Genomic DNA, 21,480 nt, shown 5'->3' with positions numbered 1-21,480 from the left:
CATTGGTGGTCCCCACTTGTCAGAGATCTCCCTAAAGAAACCATTGGTGGTCCCCAAGTGTCAGAGATATTTTCTTAATTTTAAGGGGATTTATTGGGACACCAAACATCTGGGGTCCCTCAATGGCGCACTGACCGAGCCCCCGAAACATCGTGACATTGGCACTTAAGGTCTCATTTGACCACCAATAAAACAAGACACGTCCGTAACAAGGAAGAACTTTTATTGACGCTACAGAATATCAAAATATGATCCAGATTGTTTGTCTCGTAGGGTTCAGCTGATGGGATCTGCCCAGAGGACTTGCACTGATTATAGAGAGAATTATCAATCGGGGCCTTAACATGGCAGCAGGACTCTGGGACTCGCATAGGAAGGTCATTCAGAACAGCAACTCACTGACTCCCCCCACCTCAGGTTCTGCACCTGAACCTTCTGATGGGACTTTATTAAGGCATGAACATACAAGGTCTGCTTATCTGATTGACCACCAACGCCTGTAAAAGGACAGCTAAAGCCCAACTCCCGTTGACATTTTTTGAATTATTTAGTTCTCCAGCCAGTGCAGAACTAGGAAAGTAGCTCTCGCTGTATTACTCACCTCCTCTCTGGTGCTGTACCCACCAGGCAATCAAGCGTCTCTTTCCTGTACATACAGGTCACTATGGGAGGAATTTATCATGGCACCCTGCGCTCGCAGTACAACGATGACATGATCTCCTTACCATCACTCTAGACATCCCCAAGGGCTGAAGATTGCTGGAGAAGAGGTGAAGGAGACCCAAACCCATAACTGGACCACCTAGAATTCTTTCATGCGGCTGACATAACTACTACGTCGGGGTCTGCTCTGACCTGTCCCTTCCCGGCCAGGAGCCGGGTGAAGCTGCAGATGGAGGACATTGTGTCCCCCAAGAGTTGGCTGAGTGCAGGGCAAACACTATGGGTCCAAAAGACCCCCGATCCCTCCATTAAGTGTACCTGTCCCTCAATATGTGCCACCACATGGGGCCCCCGTGTGATAGCAATAAAGTTAAGTGATATAAAATTAGTACAAAATGAAAAAATATATAAAATAAATTAAGAAGGGAAGGGGTGTAAGGTGAGTATATTTTTAGTTTTTATCACTTCTGACTCCAAGAGAGGGGGCTCCAGCACACAGCCTGAGATTGACAGCTTCAGCTCTGTTGCAGTGTGAAGGGGGGGGGGGGTGCCTTCTCTCCAATCAGCTCTCACTGATCTCTGCATAGCGTGATTTCAGCTCACTGCCCCCTTTTTTTCTGAAAGCTCAGACAAGATTTATAAATTATGGACTTTGAATGGTTTTAGAAAAGAGAGGACTGCAGATAAACAGGTACAACTTATGTAGGGAGATTTGTATCATCTATCTGTGTGAAAGCGCAGAGTCACCTGACTGGGTACATGAAGGGCTACAACCACTTTAATATATGAAGGGTCGACAAGATAAGCGGACCTTTGAGATGCTAAAGTCCAGATAAAGCGACCTTCGTAAACGAGTCGTGTATAGGGCCTCCCACCCCCCTAGTTTTAGCTTTGCCCCTCCTCCGTTTTATTCTCTTCGTGAATTTTTAAATGTTCGTTTAACCGGCTCTTGAAAGGGAACTCTTTGCCGCAGTGCGGGCAGGGGTGCTGCCTTCGCATGATGTGGACTCTACGGTGGACCTTGAGGTTGGACCTGGTGGTGAACCCTCTCTCACATTCGGCACACCAAAAAGGCTTCTCCACCTCGTGAACCCTCTGGTGCCTCACCAGGTTGTTCTTCTGTTTGAAACAATTGCCGCACTCGGTACACTGATAGGCCTTGTCCGCCGCGTGCAGTTTCTGGTGGTTTAGGAGGCGGGGCCCCGAGCTGAACCGCTTCCCGCACTCCGGGCATTCAAACAGTTTCTCGGTGACGCCAATGTGGACTCTCTTATGCTTGGTCAGTTCGGCTTGTCGGAAGAAACATTTACCGCAGTCAGAACAGACCGGATTCCCGCCGACGTGAGTCCGTTCGTGCCTGAGGAGCAGAGCCTTGTGAGCAAAGCTCTTCCCGCAGAGGATGCATGGGTACGGTTTGTCCACGGTATGGAAGCGCTGGTGCCTGGTGAACTTGTGCTGGTCAACAAAGCACTGGCCGCAGTGGGTGCAGGTGAACGTCACCGCTTCTTGGTGGATCCGCTGGTGGCTGAGCAGGTTCTCTTGGCGGGCATAAGATTTGCCGCAGGCCGAGCAGCAGAACTGTTTGGAGCCCGTGTGGACCTTCATGTGCTCGGCGACGTTGGACTTGCTGGAGAAGCGTTTCCCGCATTGGGAGCAGGAGAACGGCTTCTCTCCGGTGTGGATTCTCTCGTGGATGATGAGGTGCGAGTTGCTGGGGAAGGTGATGTTGCACTCGGAGCAGTAGAGGATCCTGTTGGCTTTGTGTATCCGAGCATGTGCCGTGAGGTCCGTCTTGTTGCAGAAGTCAGCTCCGCACTCCAAGCAGGACATCTTCTTCCCTTTGTGGGTTTCACGGTGCCGCACCAGGTTGCCATGATTGGTGAAGTTTCTTTTACACACGGGGCATGCATAGGTGGTCTTCGATGACTGAGATGTGGAGGCCACTTTGTCCTGCAGGGGTTTTGTCTTCACCTTGATTTCAATGCCTTCAATGTACTCTCCAGTGATGGTGAAGGAGTGAATGTCGGAGTCCGTGATGGTCCCTTCGAGGATGTGAAGCCCTTCAGGAGGAAAGTCTTCTTCCTCCTCCTCCTCTTTAATCTGAATAGAAAGTCTCTGTGTAGGATCAGTGTGTGGAGAGAAGTCCATGTTGGTGGGATCTTCTCCTTCAGGTGATCGGGGTTCTTCCTTTATCTCTATAGGTGGACACTGTACATGAGCTGGGGGGTCTAACACATTACTCCTCCTTCCACTTGTGAGAGGCTCCTGCTTTATCTGAACCATGGAGGAAGAACAGTCAAGATCACCTGAGAAGGGTTCCATCTTAATCTGAGATGTCCGAGCATGGGGGAGGTCTTCTCCTCCATACGAGCAGGGCTCCTCCTTAATACGGGACGGCATGTGCCTTCTATGATCTGCAAGGGAAGATTGCTTGGAGTCCAGGAGATTGTGTCCTGACTGAGAATTCTTTCTAATAGGAGCAGATATGACTTTGTGAGTAGCAGATGTGGAAAATCTAGTTGATGGAATGTTGTCTTTTTGAAATGAGGGGGTTACCTCATCAGGTGTACACGGTCTAAGACATCTGGGTCTGGGAGCGTCGGCACATTCTTGATGTGGGAGAGGTTCTTCTTTAATGGTGGCCTTATACAGTGGGGCAATGTGGTCAGGATGTGAAGAGGTCTCCTCCTTCATAATCACGGAGAACCGCGTTGTGCATAGAGAGCTTTCCATGTAGTGGCGGCTGTGACCTCTCGCCAATTCCCGCCTCTTGTCTCTTGTCTCAACCCAGGTGGTCTCTTCCATGTACGTTGTCTCAGTCTGAATTTTTTCTATGTCAGTTGTCTTGGTATGAGTCTCTTCTATGTCAGTTATCTCAGTCTGGGCCTTTTCCAAGTCCATTGTCTTAGTCTGGGTCTTCTCCGTGTCTGTTGCCTCGATCTGGGACTTCTCCATGTCCCTTGTCTCAGTCCGGATCTCTTCCATGTCCCTTGTCTCAGTCCGGATCTCTTCCATGTCCCTTGTCTCAGTCCGAGTCTCTTCCATGTCCCTTGTCTCAGTCCGGGTCTCTTCCATGTCCCTTGTCTCAGTCTGGGTCTCTTCCATGTCCCTTGTCTCAGTCCGGGTCTCTTCCATGTCCCTTGTCTCAGTCCGGGTCTCTTCCATGTCCCTTGTCTCAGTCCGGGTCTCTTCCATGTCCCTTGTCTCAGTCCGGATCTCTTGCATGTCCCTTGTCTCAGTCCGGGTCTCTTCCATGTCCCTTGTCTCAGTCCGGGTCTCTTCCATGTCCCTTGTCTCAGTCCGGATCTCTTCCATGTCCCTTGTCTCAGTCCTGATCTCTTCCATGTGCCTTGTCTCAGTCCGAGTCTCTATAATGGCCGTTATCTCCACTTATCATGTCTTAGTCTGGGACTCTTCCATCACTGTGTTATCTTGAGGCTCTCCTAACCTGGATCTCACACTTCTGCTGAACTCCTGATCATGCTACCGCGGTGAATATTCACAAAGGTCTCCTCTGTGACACATGAATGAACTCTGATGTGATGGCTCCCAGATCATTGGTGGCTTCTCACTGACCTGCCAGAAAGAAGGAAAGAGTGAGAGCCAACAGCTGACACAAAGGAGAATAAAAACACAACAGGATAAAATTATGTTAAAGGGCAACTTCACTTTTAGTAGATAACACTCTTCATGTATCTGACATAGTTACTTCATCCTCCATCCCACTCTGTAGTCCTGCCCTGAGCTGAACAAACAGCGGGGTCCTCTGCCTAGGGCACACGGCAGCTCCATTGATTCCTTTTGATAGACCGTACCCTGCAGGATGGCTGGGGGTCAATAGGAAAAAGGACCAAGCTGGGATGTACTGGCTGTGTGGTGCTGGTATATACTGGATGTGTGGTGCTGGGATGTATTGGATATAAAGGCTGTGGTGTGCTGGGATGTACTGGCTGTGGTGTGCTGGGATGTATTGTATTGGCTACAAAGGCTATGTGGTGCTGGGATGTATTGGATACAAAGGCTGTGGTGTGCTGGGATGTATTGTATTGGCTACAAAGGCTGTGTGTGGTGCTGGGATGTATTAGATGCAAAGGCTGTGCGGTGATGGGATGTACTGGCTGTGCGGTGCTGGAATGTATTGGATACAAAGACTGCGCAGAGCTGGGATGTATTGGATACCAAGGCTGTGCTGGGATGTATTGGATACAAATACACGCTGGGATGTAGTGGATACAAAGGCTGTGTGGTGCTGGGATGTATTGGATACAAAGGCTGTGTGGTGCTGGGATGTATTGGATACAAAGGCTGTGTGGTGCTGGGATGTATTGGATACAAAGGCTGTGTGGTGCTGGGATGTACTGGATGTGCAGTGCTGGGATGTATGGGATACAAAGGCTGTGTAGTGCTGGGATGTATTGGATACAAAGGCTATGTGGTGCTGGGATGTCTTGGATACAAAGGCTGTGCGGTGCTGGGATGTATTGGATACAAAGGCTGTGCGGTGCTGGGATGTATTGGATACAAAGGCTGTGCGATGCTGGGATGTATTGGATACAAAGGCTATGCAGTGCTGGGATGTATTGGATACAAAGGCTTGCGTTGCTGGGATGTACTGGCTGTTGGGTGCTAGGATGTACTGGATGTGCAGTGCTGGCATGTATTGGATACAAAGGCTGTGTGGTGCTGGGATGTATTAGATGCAAAGGCTGTGCGGTGATGAGATGTACTGGCTGTGCGGTGCTGGAATGTATTGGATACAAAGACTGCGCAGCGCTGGGATGTATTGGATACAAATACACGCTGGGATGTAGTGGATACAAAGGCTATACAGTGCTGGGATGTATTGGATACAAAGGCTGTGTGGTGCTGGGATGTATTGGATACAAAGGCTGTGTGGTGCTGGGATGTCCTGGATGTGAAGTGCTGGGATGTATGGGATACAAAGGCTGTGCAGTGCTGGGATGTATTGGATACAAAGGCTGTGCGGAGCTGGGATGTATTGGATACAAAGGCTGTGCGGTGCTGGGATGTATTGGATACAAAGGCTGTGCGATGCTGGGATGTATTGGATACAAAGACTGTGCTGGGATGTATTAGGTACAAATACACTCTGGGATGCATTGGATACAAAGGCTATGCAGTGCTGGGATGTATTGGATACAAAGGCTGTGTGGTGCTGGGATGTATTGGAATACAAAGGCTGTGTGGTGCTGGGATGTACTGGATGTGCGGTGCTGGGATGTATGGGATACAAAGGCTGTGCTGGGATGTATTAGGTACAAATACACTCTGGGATGTATTGGATACAAAGGCTATGCAGTGCTGGGATGTATTGGATACAAAGGCTGTGTGGTGCTGGGATGTATTGGATACAAAGGCTGTGTGGTGCTGGGATGTACTGGATGTGCGGTGCTGGGATGTATGGGATACAAAGGCTGTGCGGTGCTGGGATGTATTAGGTACATATACACGCTGGGATGTATTGGATACAAAGGCTATGCAGTGTTGGGATGTATTGGATACAAAGGCTTTGTGGTGCTGGGATGTATGGGATACAAAGGCTGTGCGATGCTGGGATGTATTGGATACAAAGGCTGTGCGGTGCTGGGATGTATTAGGTACAAATACACGCTGGGATGTATTGGATACAAAGGCTATGCAGTGCTGGGATGTATTGGATACAAAGGCTGTGCGGTGCTGGGATGTATTGGATACAAAGGCTGTGCGGTGCTGGGATGTATGGGATACAAAGGCTGTGCGGTGCTGGGATGTATTGGATACAAAGGCTGTGCAGTGCTGGGATGTACAGGATGTGCGGTGCTGGGATGTATTGGATACAAAGGCTGTGTGGTGCTGGAAAGTATGGGATGTACAGGATGTGCGGTGCTGGGATGTATGGGATACAAAGGTTGTGCGGTGCTGGGATGTATTGGCTACAAAGGCTGTGCGGTGCTGGGATGTATTGGATACAAAGGCTGTGTGGTGCTGGGATGTATTAGATGCAAAGGCTGTGCGGTGATGGGATGTACTGGCTGGGCGGTGCTGGAATGTATTGGATACAAAGACTGCGCAGAGCTGGGATGTATTGGATACCAAGGCTGTGCTGGGATGTATTGGATACAAATACACGCTGGGATGTAGTGGATACAAAGGCTAAACAGTGCTGGGATGTATTGGATACAAAGGCTGTGTGGTGCTGGGATGTATTGGATACAAAGGCTGTGTGGTGCTGGGATGTACTGGATGTGCAGTGCTGGGATGTATGGGATACAAAGGCTGTGTAGTGCTGGGATGTATTGGATACAAAGGCTATGTGGTGCTGGGATGTCTTGGATACAAAGGCTGTGCGGTGCTGGGATGTATTGGATACAAAGGCTGTGCGGTGCTGGGATGTATTGGATACAAAGGCTGTGCGATGCTGGGATGTATTGGATACAAAGGCTATGCAGTGCTGGGATGTATTGGATACAAAGGCTTGCGTTGCTGGGATGTACTGGCTGTTGGGTGCTAGGATGTACTGGATGTGCAGTGCTGGCATGTATTGGATACAAAGGCTGTGTGGTGCTGGGATGTATTAGATGCAAAGGCTGTGCGGTGATGAGATGTACTGGCTGTGCGGTGCTGGAATGTATTGGATACAAAGACTGCGCAGCGCTGGGATGTATTGGATACAAATACACGCTGGGATGTATTGGATACAAATACACGCTGGGATGTAGTGGATACAAAGGCTATACAGTGCTGGGATGTATTGGATACAAAGGCTGTGTGGTGCTGGGATGTCCTGGATGTGCAGTGCTGGGATGTATGGGATACAAAGGCTGTGTAGTGATGGGATGTATTGGATACAAAGGCTGTGCGGAGCTGGGATGTATTGGATACAAAGGCTGTGCAGTGCTGGGATGTATTGGATACAAAGGCTGTGCGGAGCTGGGATGTATTGGATACAAAGGCTGTGCGGTGCTGGGATGTATTGGATACAAAGGCTGTGCGATGCTGGGATGTATTGGATACAAAGACTGTGCTGGGATGTATTAGGTACAAATACACTCTGGGATGTATTGGATACAAAGGCTATGCAGTGCTGGGATGTATTGGATACAAAGGCTGTGTGGTGCTGGGATGTATTGGATACAAAGGCTGTGTGGTGCTGGGATGTACTGGATGTGCGGTGCTGGGATGTATGGGATACAAAGGCTGTGTGGTGCTGGGATGTATTGGATACAAAGACTGTGCTGGGATGTATTAGGTACAAATACACTCTGGGATGTATTGGATACAAAGGCTATGCAGTGCTGGGATGTATTGGATACAAAGGCTGTGTGGTGCTGGGATGTATTGGATACAAAGGCTGTGTGGTGCTGGGATGTACTGGATGTGCGGTGCTGGGATGTATTGGATACAAAGGCTGTGTGGTGCTGGGATGTACTGGATGTGCGGTGCTGGGATGTATGGGATACAAAGGCTGTGCGGTGCTGGGATGTATTAGGTACATATACACGCTGGGATGTATTGGATACAAAGGCTATGCAGTGTTGGGATGTATTGGATACAAAGGCTTTGTGGTGCTGGGATGTATGGGATACAAAGGCTGTGCGATGCTGGGATGTATTGGATACAAAGGCTGTGCGGTGCTGGGATGTATTAGGTACAAATACACGCTGGGATGTATTGGATACAAAGGCTATGCAGTGCTGGGATGTATTGGATACAAAGGCTGTGTGGTGCTGGGATGTATTGGATACAAAGGCTGTGCGGTGCTGGGATGTATGGGATACAAAGGCTGTGCGGTGCTGGGATGTATTGGATACAAAGGCTGTGCAGTGCTGGGATGTACAGGATGTGCGGTGCTGGGATGTATTGGATACAAAGGCTGTGTGGTGCTGGAATGTATGGGATGTACAGGATGTGCGGTGCTGGGATGTATGGGATACAAAGGTTGTGCGGTGCTCGGATGTATTGGATACAAAGGCTGTGTGGTCCTGGGATGTATTGGATACAAAGGCTGTGCGGTGCTGGGATGTATTGGATACAAAGGCTGTGTGGTGCTGGAATGTATGGGATGTACAGGATGTGCGGTGCTGGGATGTATTGGATACAAAGGCTGTGCGGTGCTGGGATGTATTGGATACAAAGGCTGTGCGGTGCTGGGATGTATGCGATACAAAGGTTGTGCGGTGCTGGGATGTATTGGATACAAAGGCTGTGCGGTGCTGGGATGTATTGGATACAAAGGCTGTGCGGTGCTGGGATGTATGCGATACAAAGGTTGTGCGGTGCTCGGATGTATTGGATACAAAGGCTGTGCGGTGCTGGGATGTATTAGGTACAAAGGCTGTGCAGTGCTGGGATGTACAGGATGTGCGGTGTTGGGATGTATTGGATACAAAGGCTGTGTGGTGCTGGAATGTATGGGATGTACAGGATGTGCGGTGCTGGGATGTATGGGATACAAAGGTTGTGCGGTGCTCGGATGTATTGGATACAAAGGCTGTGTGGTGCTGGGATGTATTGGATACAAAGGCTGTGCGGTGCTGGGATGTATTGGATACAAAGGCTGTGTGGTGCTGGAATGTATGGGATGTACAGGATGTGCGGTGCTGGGATGTATTGGATACAAAGGCTGTGCGGTGCTGGGATGTATGCGATACAAAGGTTGTGCGGTGCTCGGATGTATTGGATACAAAGGCTGTGCGGTGCTGGGATGTATTGGATACAAAGGCTGTGCGGTGCTGGGATGTACTGGATACAAAGGCTGTGCAGTGCTGGTTAAGGTTCCCATCCTGGTCCTTACTGAAGAACTCGCAGCCCTAGATTTGGAACTGTCTGCATTGGCTACACTTGAAGTGACTATCCTGAATTCTCAAGCGCTCAAACCTTTAAGATTTTTCCAGTGCAGTCCATATTGCATTTGGTCCTGTATAGTGATTGGCCTAATCCTGAACCTGAACCTATCCTTACAGATCCTTCTGGAGCTCATGCCGGTGGCTCTACTTTACTTAGTTGATGGACTATCAGATGTTGTACATCAAACATCCAGAAGGGGCCTCCTTTCGGTACTATTGATAAAGACCCTTTGGCTAAACTGTGAGTCTGTGGAGCATCAGTGCAGAGAACATTTCTCGTATCTGGACTTTGATGAGGAACGCCTCTCGTATCTGGACTTTGATGAGGAACGCCTCTCGTATCTGGACTTTGATGAGGAACGCCTCTCGTATCTGGACTTTGATGAGGAACGCCTCTCGTATCTGGACTTTGATGAGGAACGCCTCTCCTATCTGGACTTTGATGAAGAACGCCTCTCGTATCTGGACTTTGATGAGGAACGTCTCTCGTATCTGGACTTTGATGAGGAACGCCTCTCGTATCTGGACTTTGCTGAGGAACGCCTCTCGTATCTGGACTTTGATGAGGAACACCTCTCGTATCTGGACTTTGATGAGGAACGCCTCTCGTATCTGGACTTTGATGAGGAACGCCTCTCGTATCTGGACTTTGATGAGGAACACCTCTCGTATCTGGACTTTGATGAGGAACGCCTCTCGTATCTGGACTTTGATGAGGAACGCCTCTCCTATCTGGACTTTGATGAAGAACGCCTCTCGTATCTGGACTTTGATGAGGAACGTCTCTCGTATCTGGACTTTGATGAGGAACGCCTCTCGTATCTGGACTTTGCTGAGGAACGCCTCTCGTATCTGGACTTTGATGAGGAACGCCTCTCGTATCTGGACTTTGATGAGGAACGCCTCTCGTATCTGGACTTTGATGAGGAACGCCTCTCGTATCTGGACTTTGATGAGGAACACCTCTCGTATCTGGACTTTGATGAGGAACACCTCTCGTATCTGGACTTTGATGAGGAACTCCTCTCGTATCTGAACTTTGATGAGGAACGCCTCTCGTATCTGGACTTTGATGAGGAACGCCTCTCGTATCTGGACTTTGATGAGGAACGCCTCTCGTATCTGGACTTTGATGAGGAACACCTCTCGTATCTGGACTTTGATGAGGAACACCTCTCGTATCTGGACTTTGATGAGGAACTCCTCTCGTATCTGAACTTTGATGAGGAACGCCTCTCGTATCTGGACTTTGATGAGGAACGCCTCTCGTATCTGGACTTTGATGAGGAACGCCTCTCGTATCTGGACTTTGTTGAGGAACGCCTCTCGTATCTGGACTTTGATGAGGAACGCCTCTCGTATCTGGACTTTGATGAGGAACGCCTCTCGTATCTGGACTTTGATGAGGAACGCCTCTCGTATCTGGACTTTGATGAGGAACGCCTCTCGTATCTGGACTTTGATGAGGAACGCCTCTCGTATCTGGACTTTGATGAGGAACACCTCTCGTATCTGGACTTTGATGAGGAACGCCTCTCGTATCTGGACTTTGATGAGGAACGCCTCTTTGGCAAATTGCTGAACAATTTCATCAAGGTGTCATCATGGAGAAGAAGATGCAAAATCCCCGGTCCTTTCAATTCTCTCAGATATCCAGTTTCGGAGGCAATGCCTGAAACCCAGTTTCGCCCTAGGCCTGGACCTCCGACTCAGCAAGCAAGTCCTCCCCATGATAAGGGGGCACCCCACCTGTCAGAGTCAGGGGAAATATTATTTGGTCTTTTGCAGCCATCTGATCCAAAGACCCTCAGATCCAGAATATTGTACCCGGGGGCAACAAACTGGAATTTGGGTTCCTGAATCCCGATTCACGTTGCCAAACCTGAAAAGATTGGTGACCCTACACGCTGTCCTCTCTCAAGGGGCCATTGTCCCAGAAAAAGAGAGGTTTCCAAGTTTCAATTCAAACTTTTTCCATCATCCCCAAAGCATAAGGGGGGCAACTTCCCCATATAGTTATGAAGGTTCTCAGCATCTTCCTGGTATCAAAATTCCATATGGAATCTGCCGGTCATCCATCCAGGAGACCTCCTGGCCTTTATGGACCTCAAGGATCTCTGCTTGCATGTCCCCATCTTCCCGTTGCATTTTGCTGCCCTTTCTCTCTTTGCCCGTCCTCCGCACCTCAAGCTTTCAGCAAGGTGCTAGCCCGTTCTCGCTCTGCTTCACTTTCCGGAATTCCCCATAATGGAATACCTTGAAGACCTTCTTCTGAGGGAACGGTGAGATTTGGGTGGATCCTAGATCTCCAGAAATTAGTGCTGGAAACATTCCATCAGACTATGTGGGCCTGATCTGAAACACAGTCCTGCCCAAAGTTTTCCATCTCCTGGAGGTGCCAACTCACCCTTCATTTTTACATGAGGACTATGGAATTTATAGGGTCTTCCTAGTTCCATATGCTCCATTTCACTCCAGACCATTGCAATTCCTTATTCTGGCAGCACGGGTCAAGAGGGTGTAGTCTTTGGATTATACTATGACTAGCAGGACCAGGTTTGCCCCGGTGTGTGGGTCACCAGTGTAGCACTGGACATGGGAAAATCCAATGGTTTGGAAGGTACTCACGACAGATGCCAGGTGTCCTCTCCATACAAGGGACTTGGTCATTGGAGGAAACGTGTTTCTAGACCAGTATACTGGAGCTCAGTGGACTCCATTATCCCTCCCAGGCTGGACCTCTCGTCTGCGGGGTTACCTAACCAGGGTTCAGTCTGGAAAAGCCATGGCAGAGACTTACATAATCCATCAGGGAGGAGCTAGAAGTCTGGCAGCTCAAAGAGAAGTGGATCTGATTCTGGTTTGGGCAGAACTTCATAGCCCAGCCATGGTGGACTCAGTTGTCAACATCTGGAATGGTTTGCCCTTACTGAGGTGTTTCCAGAACTCTGCTGCGGGTGAGGACACGGAATGTGGCTTCCGGGTTCAACAACAAACTGAGCCGGTTTGACTCCAGATCCATGGATCCTCTAAGCCCTTGCAGTGGATGTTCTGGTGATCAATTTAACATGATTGACGTTTTCCTCCTGGAAAGCTCCTTCCTCTTTTCCTCCACGGGATGGAGATGGAAGGCTTTCCTGTGATTCCCAGTTGGATGTGGTTTTTGAATCTCGTCAGGCTCCTGGCAGACTGTCTGTGGGCTCTTCCAGATCATGTGGGACTTCTGCCCCAAGGCTTGATTTGCCATCATTTGTCCTAACGGCTTCGCTGCTGAACCTGGGTCCCCGGGGACAGGGGCCTATCGGATCAGATTCAGTTAGGAATTGCCTTCTCACAGAGTCTACCATCGCAATTGTTAAGTGTATCCCTCTCGTTGCAAGACAAGGAAATTCCATCAAGTCTCAGGTTCCGGGCTTTTCTCTAGGCTGGTCTGGAACAGCTTTTGGCCTGGAGTTCCATCACTGGTCACATCTCACCTTTAGGGGTTCTTTATTCAGGGACTCCTTAATGAAGGCCTTCATTCGGGTTGTTGGACACACTGATCCTTATGTACCGTTTTCCACAGACTTCATGGGATCTCAGCCTGGTTCTCCTGGTTCCTCCAAGACAAACCTTTCAACCTATCAGATTCCTGTGTCTGTTGGTGGCCTTTCTCATTGCTGAGGTGGTGGCTTTAACCCATAGAAAACCTCTCATTGTTCTACACAGGGACAAGGTTGCCTTGAGGCCCAGGGCCCCTTCCCATGGTGGAGTCTTCTAGAGATTCCTCCCATGGTGGTTTCTTCCAGGGCCCCTTCCCATGGTGGAGTCTTCCAGAGATTCCTCCCATGGTGATTTCTTCCAGAGATTCTTCCCATGGTGGTTTCTTCCAGAGATTCCTCCCATGGTGGATGCTTCCAGAGATTCTTCCCATGGTGGTTTCTTCCAGAGATTCCTCCCATGGTGCTTTCTTCCAGAGATTCCTCCCATGGTGGATGCTTCCAGAGATTCCTCCCATGGTGCTTTCTTCCAGAGATTCCTCCCATGGTGGATGCTTCCAGAGATTCCTCCCATGGTGGATGCTTCCAGAGATTCCTCCCATGGTGGATGCTTCCAGAGATTCCTCCCATGGTGGTTTCTTCCAGAGATTCCTCCCATGGTGGATGCTTCCAGAGATTCCTCCCATGGTGGATGCTTCCAGAGATTCCTCCCATGGTGGTTTCTTCCAGAGATTCCTCCCATGGTGGATGCTTCCAGAGATTCTTCCCATGGTGGATGCTTCCAGAGCCCCTTCCCATGGTGGTTTCTTCCAGAGATTCTTTCCATGGTGGATGCTTCCAGAGATTCCTCCCATGGTGCTTTCTTCCAGAAATTCCTCCCATGGTGCTTTCTTCCGGAGATTCCTCCCATGGTGGTTTCTTCCAGAGATTCCTCCCATGGTGGATGCTTCCAGAGATTCCTCCCATGGTGGTTTCTTCCAGAGATTCCTCCCATGGTGGTTTCTTCCAGAGATTCCTCCCATGGTGGATGCTTCCAGAGATTCCTCCCATGGTGGTTTCTTCCAGAGATTCCTCCCATGGTGGATGCTTCCAGAGATTCCTCCCATGGTGGTTTCTTCCAGAGATTCCTCCCATGGTGGTTTCTTCCAGAGAGTCTTCCCATGGTGGATGCTTCCAGAGATTCCTCCCATGGTGGTTTCTTCCAGAGATTCCTCCCATGGTGGTTTCTTCCAGAGATTCTTCCCATGGTGGATGCTTCCAGAGATTCCTCCCATGGTGGTTTCTTCCAGAGCCCCTTCCCATGGTGTTTTTTTCCAGAGATTCTTCCCATGGTGGTTTATTCCAGAGATTCTTCCCATGGTGGTTTCTTCCAGAGATTCTTCCCATGGTGGTTTCTTCCACAGATTCCTCCCACGGTGGTTTCTTCTGGAGATTCTTCCCATGGTGGTTTCTTCCGGAGATTCTTCCCATGGTGGTTTCTTCCAAGGATTCTTCCCATGGTGGTTTCTTCCAGAGATTCCTCCCATGGTGGTTTCTTCCAGAGATTCCTCCCATGGTGGATGCTTCCAGAGATTCCTCCCATGGTGGTTTCTTCCAGAGATTCTTCCCATGGTGGTTTCTTCCAGAGATTCCTCCCATGGTGGTTTCTTCCAGAGATTCCTCCCATGGTGGTTTCTTCCAGAGATTCCTCCCATGGTGGATGCTTCCAGAGATTCTTCCCATGGTGGTTTCTTCCAGAGCCCCTTCCCATGGTGGTTTCTTCCAGAGATTCTTCCCATGGTGGTTTCTTCCAGAGATTCCTCCCATGGTGGATGCTTCCAGAGATTCCTCCCATGGTGGTTTCTTCCAGAGCCCCTTCCCATGGTGGTTTCTTCCAGAGCCCCTTCCCATGGTGTTTTTTTCCAGAGATTCTTCCCATGGTGGTTTATTCCAGAGATTCTTCCCATGGTGGTTTCTTCTGGAGATTCTTCCCATGGTGGTTTCTTCCAGGGATTCTTCCCATGGTGGTTTCTTCCAAGGATCCTTCCCATGGTGGTTTCTTCCAAGGATCCTTCCCATGGTGGTTTCTTCCAGAGATTCCTCCCATGGTGGTTTCTTCCAGAGATTCTTCCCATGGTGGTTTCTTCCAGAGATTCTTCCCATGGTGGTTTCTTCCGGAGATTCCTCCCATGGTGGTTTCTTCCAGAGATTCCTCCCATGATGGATTCTTCCAGAGATTCTTCCCATGGTGGTTTCTTCCAGAGATTCCTCCCATGGTGGTTTCTTCCAGAGATTCCTCCCATGGTGGTTTCTTCCAAAGATTCTTCCCATGGTGGTTTCTTCCGGAGATTCTTCCCATGGTGGTTTCTTCCAGAGATTCTTCCCATGGTGGTTTCTTCCGGAGATTCTTCCCATGGTGGTTTCTTCCAAAGATTCTTCCCATGGTGGTTTCTTCCAGAGATTCCTCCCATGATGGTTTCTTCCAGAGATTCTTCCCATGGTGGTTTCTTCCAGAGATTCTTCCCATGGTGGTTTCTTCCAGAGATTCTTCCCATGGTGGTTTCTTCCAGAGATTCTTCCCATGGTGGTTTCTTCCAGAGATTCTTCCCATGGTGGTTTCTTCCGGAGATTCTTCCCATGGTGGTTTCTTCCAAAGATTCTTCCCATGGTGGTTTCTTCCAGAGATTCCTCCCATGGTGGATGCTTCCAGAGATTCCTCCCATGGTGGTTTCTTCCAGAGATTCCTCCCATGGTGGTTTCTTCCAGAGATTCCTCCCATGGTGGTTTCTTCCAAAGATTCTTCCCATGGTGGTTTCTTCCGGAGATTCTTCCCATGGTGGTTTCTTCCAGAGATTCTTCCCATGGTGGTTTCTTCCAGAGATTCTTCCCATGGTGGTTTCTTCCGGAGATTCCTCCCATGGTGGTTTCTTCCAGAGATTCCTCCCATGATGGATTCTTCCAGAGATTCTTCCCATGGTGGTTTCTTCCAGAGATTCCTCCCATGGTGGTTTCTTCCAGAGATTCCTCCCATGGTGGTTTCTTCCAAAGATTCTTCCCATGGTGGTTTCTTCCGGAGATTCTTCCCATGGTGGTTTCTTCCGGAGATTCTTCCCATGGTGGTTTCTTCCAGAGATTCTTCCCATGGTGGTTTCTTCCGGAGATTCCTCCCATGGTGGTTTCTTCCAGAGATTCCTCCCATGATGGATTCTTCCAGAGATTCTTCCCATGGTGGATGCTTCCAGAGATTCCTCCCATGGTGGTTTCTTCCAGAGATTCCTCCCATGATGGATTCTTCCAGAGATTCCTCCCATGATGGATTCTTCCAGAGATTCCTCCCATGGTGGTTTCTTCCAGAGATTCCTCCCATGGTGGTTTCTTCCAGAGATTCCTCCCATGGTGGTTTCTTCCAGAGATTCCTCCCATGGTGGTTTCTTCCAAAGATTCTTCCCATGGTGGTTTCTTCCGGAGATTCTTCCCATGGTGGTTTCTTCCAGAGATTCTTCCCATGGTGGTTTCTTCCAGAGATTCCTCCCATGGTGGTTTCTTCCAAAGATTCTTCCCATGGTGGTTTCTTCCGGAGATTCTTCCCATGGTGGTTTCTTCCAAAGATTCTTCCCATGGTGGTTTCTTCCGGAGATTCTTCCCATGGTGGTTTCTTCCAGAGATTCCTCCCATGATGGATTCTAACCCCCAGGTGAGGTATGAGGTACAGTTATCCCCTCCCCCAGGTGAGGTATGAGGTACAGTTATCCCCTCCCCCCAGGTGAGGTATGAGGCACAGTTATCCCCTCCCCCCAGGTGAGGTATGAGGTACAGTTATCCCCTCCCCCCAGGTGAGGTATGAGGTACAGTTATCCCCTCCCCCAGGTGAGGTATGAGGTACAGTTATCCCCTCCCCAGGTGAGGTATGAGGCACAGTTATCCCCTCCCCCAGGTGAGGTATGAGGTACAGTTATCCCCTCCCCCCAGGTGAGGTATGAGGTACAGTTATCTCCTCCCCCCAGGTGAGGTATGAGGCACAGTTATCCCCTCCCCCAGGTGAGGTATGAGGCACAGTTATCCCCTCCCCCCAGGTGAGGTATGAGGTACAGTTATCTCCTCCCCCCAGGTGAGGTATGAGGTACAGTTATCCCCTCCCCCCAGGTGAGGTATGAGGCACAGTTATCCCTTCCCCCCAGGTGAGGTATGAGGTACAGTTATCCCCTCCCCCCAGGTGAGGCACAGTTATCCCTTCCCCCCAGGTGAGGTATGAGGCACAGTTATCCCCTCCCCCATGTGAGGTATGAGGTACTGTTATCCCCTCCCCCATGTGAGGTATGAGGTACTGTTATCCCCTCCCCCCAGGTGAGGCACAGTTATCCCTTCCCCCCAGGTGAGGTATGAGGCACAGTTATCCCCTCCCCCATGTGAGGTATGAGGTACTGTTATCCCCTCCCCCCAGGTGAGGTATGAGGTACAGTTATCCCCTCCCCCCAGGTGAGGTATGAGGCACAGTTATCCCCTCCCCCCAGGTGAGGTATGAGGCACAGTTATCCCCTCCCCCCAGGTGAGGTATGAGGTACAGTTATCCCCTCCCCCCAGGTGAGGCACAGTTATCCCCTCCCCCCAGGTGAGGTATGAGGCACAAGTTACCTCCTCCTGTCAGTTGCTGTCTGTCCCTTTTCATGCTGTAGGCCTCCACCGGAAGTCCACCCTCCTCCTCCTGGTTTTGCGTTCCAGCCTACTTCCGGGTTCTGCGTTTCATGTCTTCAGACTTTTCCGCGGTGAAACCGCGACTCGTCACAGTTTACTACGGAAGTGACGTTCCGTCACCGCCATCTTGCTACACCCCACACCCACCGGAGTTTTGCAATTTACAGGTATTTATAACAGTAACAGTTTTCTATAGTGAAATACAGGACTTAGAACTCCGTCTGACTGGTTATATATTGAACTTCAAAAGCATCGAACTTCTGCCAGATTACTAAACCTGTGTGAGGGTTGCCGCTGCTTTTAAAATTCAACGTCTAACCAGTCAGACGGAGTTGTAAGTTCTGTATTTCACTATATACGTGTACAATGCAAAATTCCGGTGGGTGTAACAACATGTCCGCTTTCACCCTTCTCAGTGTATCCTTACTGTGGACGAGTGTGTGGTGTAGCAAGATGGCGGCGACGAAACGTCACTTCCGCAGCAAACTGCGAATATGACGTTGAACAACCCGGAAGTGTCTGCCTGGAACGCACAGTGGGTAACGTTTGGACCGCAAAAACCGGAAGCGTCATATTGGAACGCACACAAGCCAATGAGTGAAACGCACAACCCGGAAGTGGTGGTCTTAGGGCATTCTAGTTCCTGTAGAACTGTGGTGCAGGTCAGTGGTCCTATGTTGGGGTGATGTGGGGTGCAGGGGTGGGCTCCTTGTCTGTTTCCCCAGTTCTGGGCCTCAGAGGGAATCAGGATGACACCAGTGAGGAGATCATTGTACATATTATCAGTAATGTAGCCATAGAGATGTATATAGTGCTGACATATTCCATAGTGCAGTACACAGAGGAGGTCCCACCCTCCACTGGGGGTCATGTGATGGGCGTGAAGAGCAGACCACACACACAGGTGGATGGCGCGGAGTGGGGTGTACAATGGCAGTGCATCAGTGAGGCATCACAGGAGGGAAATATGGGACAGCAACAAAGGGGGGGGGAGTCCAAAGGACACAATGGGGGACACACAGCTGGGTCACAGGACAGCAGTATGATACAGCAGATGGCAAGTCCTAAACAGAAATATGGTACAGCAAACAGGGAGTCAAGGGGCAGCAAGGCAAACAGTGGGGACAGTCCGGGGTGACAAGGAGGGAGGACACGGGGCTGTATGTACGGGATAACAGTCACAGGGCAGCAGAGGGGATACCCACATTGGCAGCTTCTGACGATCATGGAGGGCAGGCACAGGAGACTCCAGGATCCAGGGAAGTAGAGAGGACAGGTTCTGGGCATCCAACTTAGAATGCACAAGGCAGCAGGAGGGTCAGAGGACAAAGGCAGGGGGATCTGTAGAGTGAAGGATGGAAGAGTCCTTACAGAGGTGGGGGGGGGGAGGTCCAGGGAAAGGTGGACTTCTGGGGAGAGGTGAAGGTCCAGGGAAAGGTGGACTTCTGGGGAGAGGTGAAGGTCCAGGGAGAGATGGACTTCTGGGGAGAGGTGAAGGTCCAGGGAGAGGTGGACTTCTGGGGAGAGGTGAAGGTCCAGGGAGAGGTGGACTTCTGGGGAGAGGTGAAGGTCCAGGGAGAGATGGACTTCTGGGGAGAGGTGAAGGTCCAGGGAGAGATGGACTTCTGGGGAGACGTGAAGGTCCAGGGAGAGGTGGACTTCTGGGGAGAGGTGGAGGTCCAGGGAGAGGTGGAGGTCCAAGGAGACGTGAAGGTCCGGGGAGAGGTGGAGGTCCAAGGAGATGTGAAGGTCCGGGGAGAGGTGGAGGTCCAAGGAGAGGTGAAGGTCCGGAGAGAGGTGGAGGTCCAGGGAGAGGTGGACTTCTGGGAAGAGGTGGAGGTCCAGGGAGAGGTGGACTTCTACGTGAAGGTCCAGGGAGAGGTGGACTTCTTGGGAGACGTCGAGGTCCAGGGAGAGGTGAAGGTCCAGGGAGAGATGGACTTCTGGGGAGAGGTGAAGGTCCAGGGAGAGATGGACTTCTGGGGAGAGGTGAAGGTCCAGGGAGAGATGGACTTCTGGGAAGAGGTGAAGGTCCAGGGAGAGATGGACTTCTGGGGAGAGGTGAAGGTCCAGGGAGAGATGGACTTCTGGGGAGACGTGAAGGTCCAGGGAGAGGTGGACTTCTGGGAAGAGGTGGAGGTCCAAGGAGATGTGAAGGTTCAGGGAGAGGTGGAGGTCCGGGGAGAGGTGGAGGTCCAGGGAGAGGTGGAGGTCCAAGGAGACGTGGAGGTCCAAGGAGACGTGAATGTCCGGGGAGAGGTGGAGGTCCAAGGAGAGGTGGAGGTCCAGGGAGAGGTGAAGGTCCGGAGAGAGGTGGAGGTCCAGGGAGAGGTGAAGGTCCGGAGAGAGGTGGACTTCTGGGAAGAGGTGGAGGTCCAGGGAGAGAGAGACTTCTGGGGAGACGTTAAGGTCCAGGGAGAGATGGACTTCTGGGGAGAGGTGAAGGTCCAGGGAGAGGTGGACTTCTGGGAGGTAGAGGTCCAGGGAGAGATGGACTTCTGGGAAGAGGTGAAGGTCCAGGGAGAGATGGACTTCTGGGGAGAGGTGAAGGTCCAGGGAGAGATGGACTTCTGGGGAGACGTGAAGGTCCAGGGAGAGGTGGACTTCTGGGGAGAGGTGAAGGTCCAGGGAGAGATGGACTTCTGGGGAGATGTGAAGGTCCAGGGAGAGATGGACTTCTGGGGAGAGGTGGAGGTCCAGGGAGAGATGGACTTCTGGGAAGAGGTGAAGGTCCAGGGAGAGATGGACTTCTGGGAAGAGGTGGAGGTCCAGGGAGAGATGGACTTCTGGGGAGACGTGAAGGTCCAGGGATAGATGGACTTCTGGGGAGAGGTGAAGGTCCAGGGAGAGATGGACTTCTGGGGAGATGTGAAGGTCCAGGGAGAGATGGACTTCTGGGAAGAGGTGGAGGTCCAGGGAGAGATGGACTTCTGGGGAGATGTGAAGGTCCAGGGAGAGGTGGACTTCTGGGGAGATGTGAAGGTCCAGGGAGAGATGGACTTCTGGGGAGATGTGAAGGTCCAGGGAGAGATGGACTTCTGGGGAGAGGTGAAGGTCCAGGGAGAGATGGACTTCTGGGGAGATGTGAAGGTCCAGGGAGAGATGGACTTCTGGGGAGAGGTGAAGGTCCAGGGAGAGATGGACTTCTGGGGAGAGGTGAAGGTCCAGGGAGAGATGGACTTCTGGGGAGAGGTGAAGGTCCAGGGAGAGATGGACTTCTGGGGAGAGGTGAAGGTCCAGGGAGAGATGGACTTCTGGGAAGAGGTGGAGGTCCAGGGAGAGATGGACTTCTGGGGAGAGGTGAAGGTCCAGGGAGAGATGGACTTCTGGGGAGAGGTGAAGGTCCAGGGAGAGATGGACTTCTGGGGAGAGGTGAAGGTCCAGGGATAGATGGACTTCTGGGGAGAGGTGAAGGTCCAGGGATAGATGGACTTCTGGGGAGACGTCAAGGTCCAGGGAGAGATGGACTTCTGGGGAGAGGTGAAGGTCCAGGGAGAGATGGATTTCTGGGAAGAGGTGAAGGTCCAGGGAGAGATGGACTTCTGGAAAGAGGTGGAGGTCCGGGGAGAGGTGAAGGTCCAGGGAGAGATGGACTTCTGGGAAGAGGTGAAGGTCCAGGGAGAGATGGATTTCTGGGAAGAGGTGAAGGTCCAGGGAGAGATGGACTTCTGGAAAGAGGTGGAGGTCCAGGGAGAGATGGACTTCTGGGGAGAGGTGAAGGTCCAGGGAGAGATGGACTTCTGGGAAGAGGTGAAGGTCCAGGGAGAGATGGACTTCTGGGGAGATGTGAAGGTCCAGGGAGAGATGGACTTCTGGGAAGA

At 50.9% G+C, this 21,480-nt stretch overlaps 3 protein-coding genes across 5 annotated transcripts in view; 2 read left to right on the top strand and 1 right to left on the bottom strand.

The window, feature by feature from the left end:
* Positions 1-21,480, top strand: part of LOC143960006 (uncharacterized) — a 269,947-nt gene that overhangs the window by 192,970 nt on the left and 55,497 nt on the right. The window lies entirely within an intron of this gene.
* LOC143959992 (uncharacterized) overlaps positions 1-21,480 on the top strand; it is a 67,226-nt gene that overhangs the window by 27,833 nt on the left and 17,913 nt on the right. For 2 of the 3 annotated variants that reach the window (XM_077468237.1, XM_077468234.1), the window contains exon 1: positions 18,040-18,321. The exons of the other annotated variant lie outside the window; for it this stretch is intronic. The gene's annotated coding sequence lies outside the window, so the exon portion shown is untranslated. Of the gene's footprint in view, positions 1-18,039; positions 18,322-21,480 lie in introns of those variants that run through there. 3 annotated transcript variants of the gene reach the window in all.
* LOC143959994 (uncharacterized) lies at positions 207-18,052 on the bottom strand. The gene is made up of 2 exons (XM_077468241.1): positions 17,600-18,052; positions 207-4,239 (listed from the first exon to the last, which is right to left on the bottom strand). Exon 2 carries the CDS (start codon positions 4,006-4,008, stop codon positions 1,549-1,551), a length of 2,460 nt encoding a protein of 819 aa, XP_077324367.1. The 5' UTR covers positions 4,009-4,239; positions 17,600-18,052; the 3' UTR covers positions 207-1,548.

This window comes from Lithobates pipiens, unplaced genomic scaffold, assembly GCF_037356315.1.
Source record: "Lithobates pipiens isolate NorthernLeopardFrog02 unplaced genomic scaffold, aLitPip1_a1.2 Scaffold_79, whole genome shotgun sequence".
Classification (NCBI taxonomy): domain Eukaryota; kingdom Metazoa; phylum Chordata; class Amphibia; order Anura; family Ranidae; genus Lithobates; species Lithobates pipiens.
Note: the sequence above shows the minus strand (reverse complement) of the source record. Positions and strands in the feature narration are given on the sequence as shown.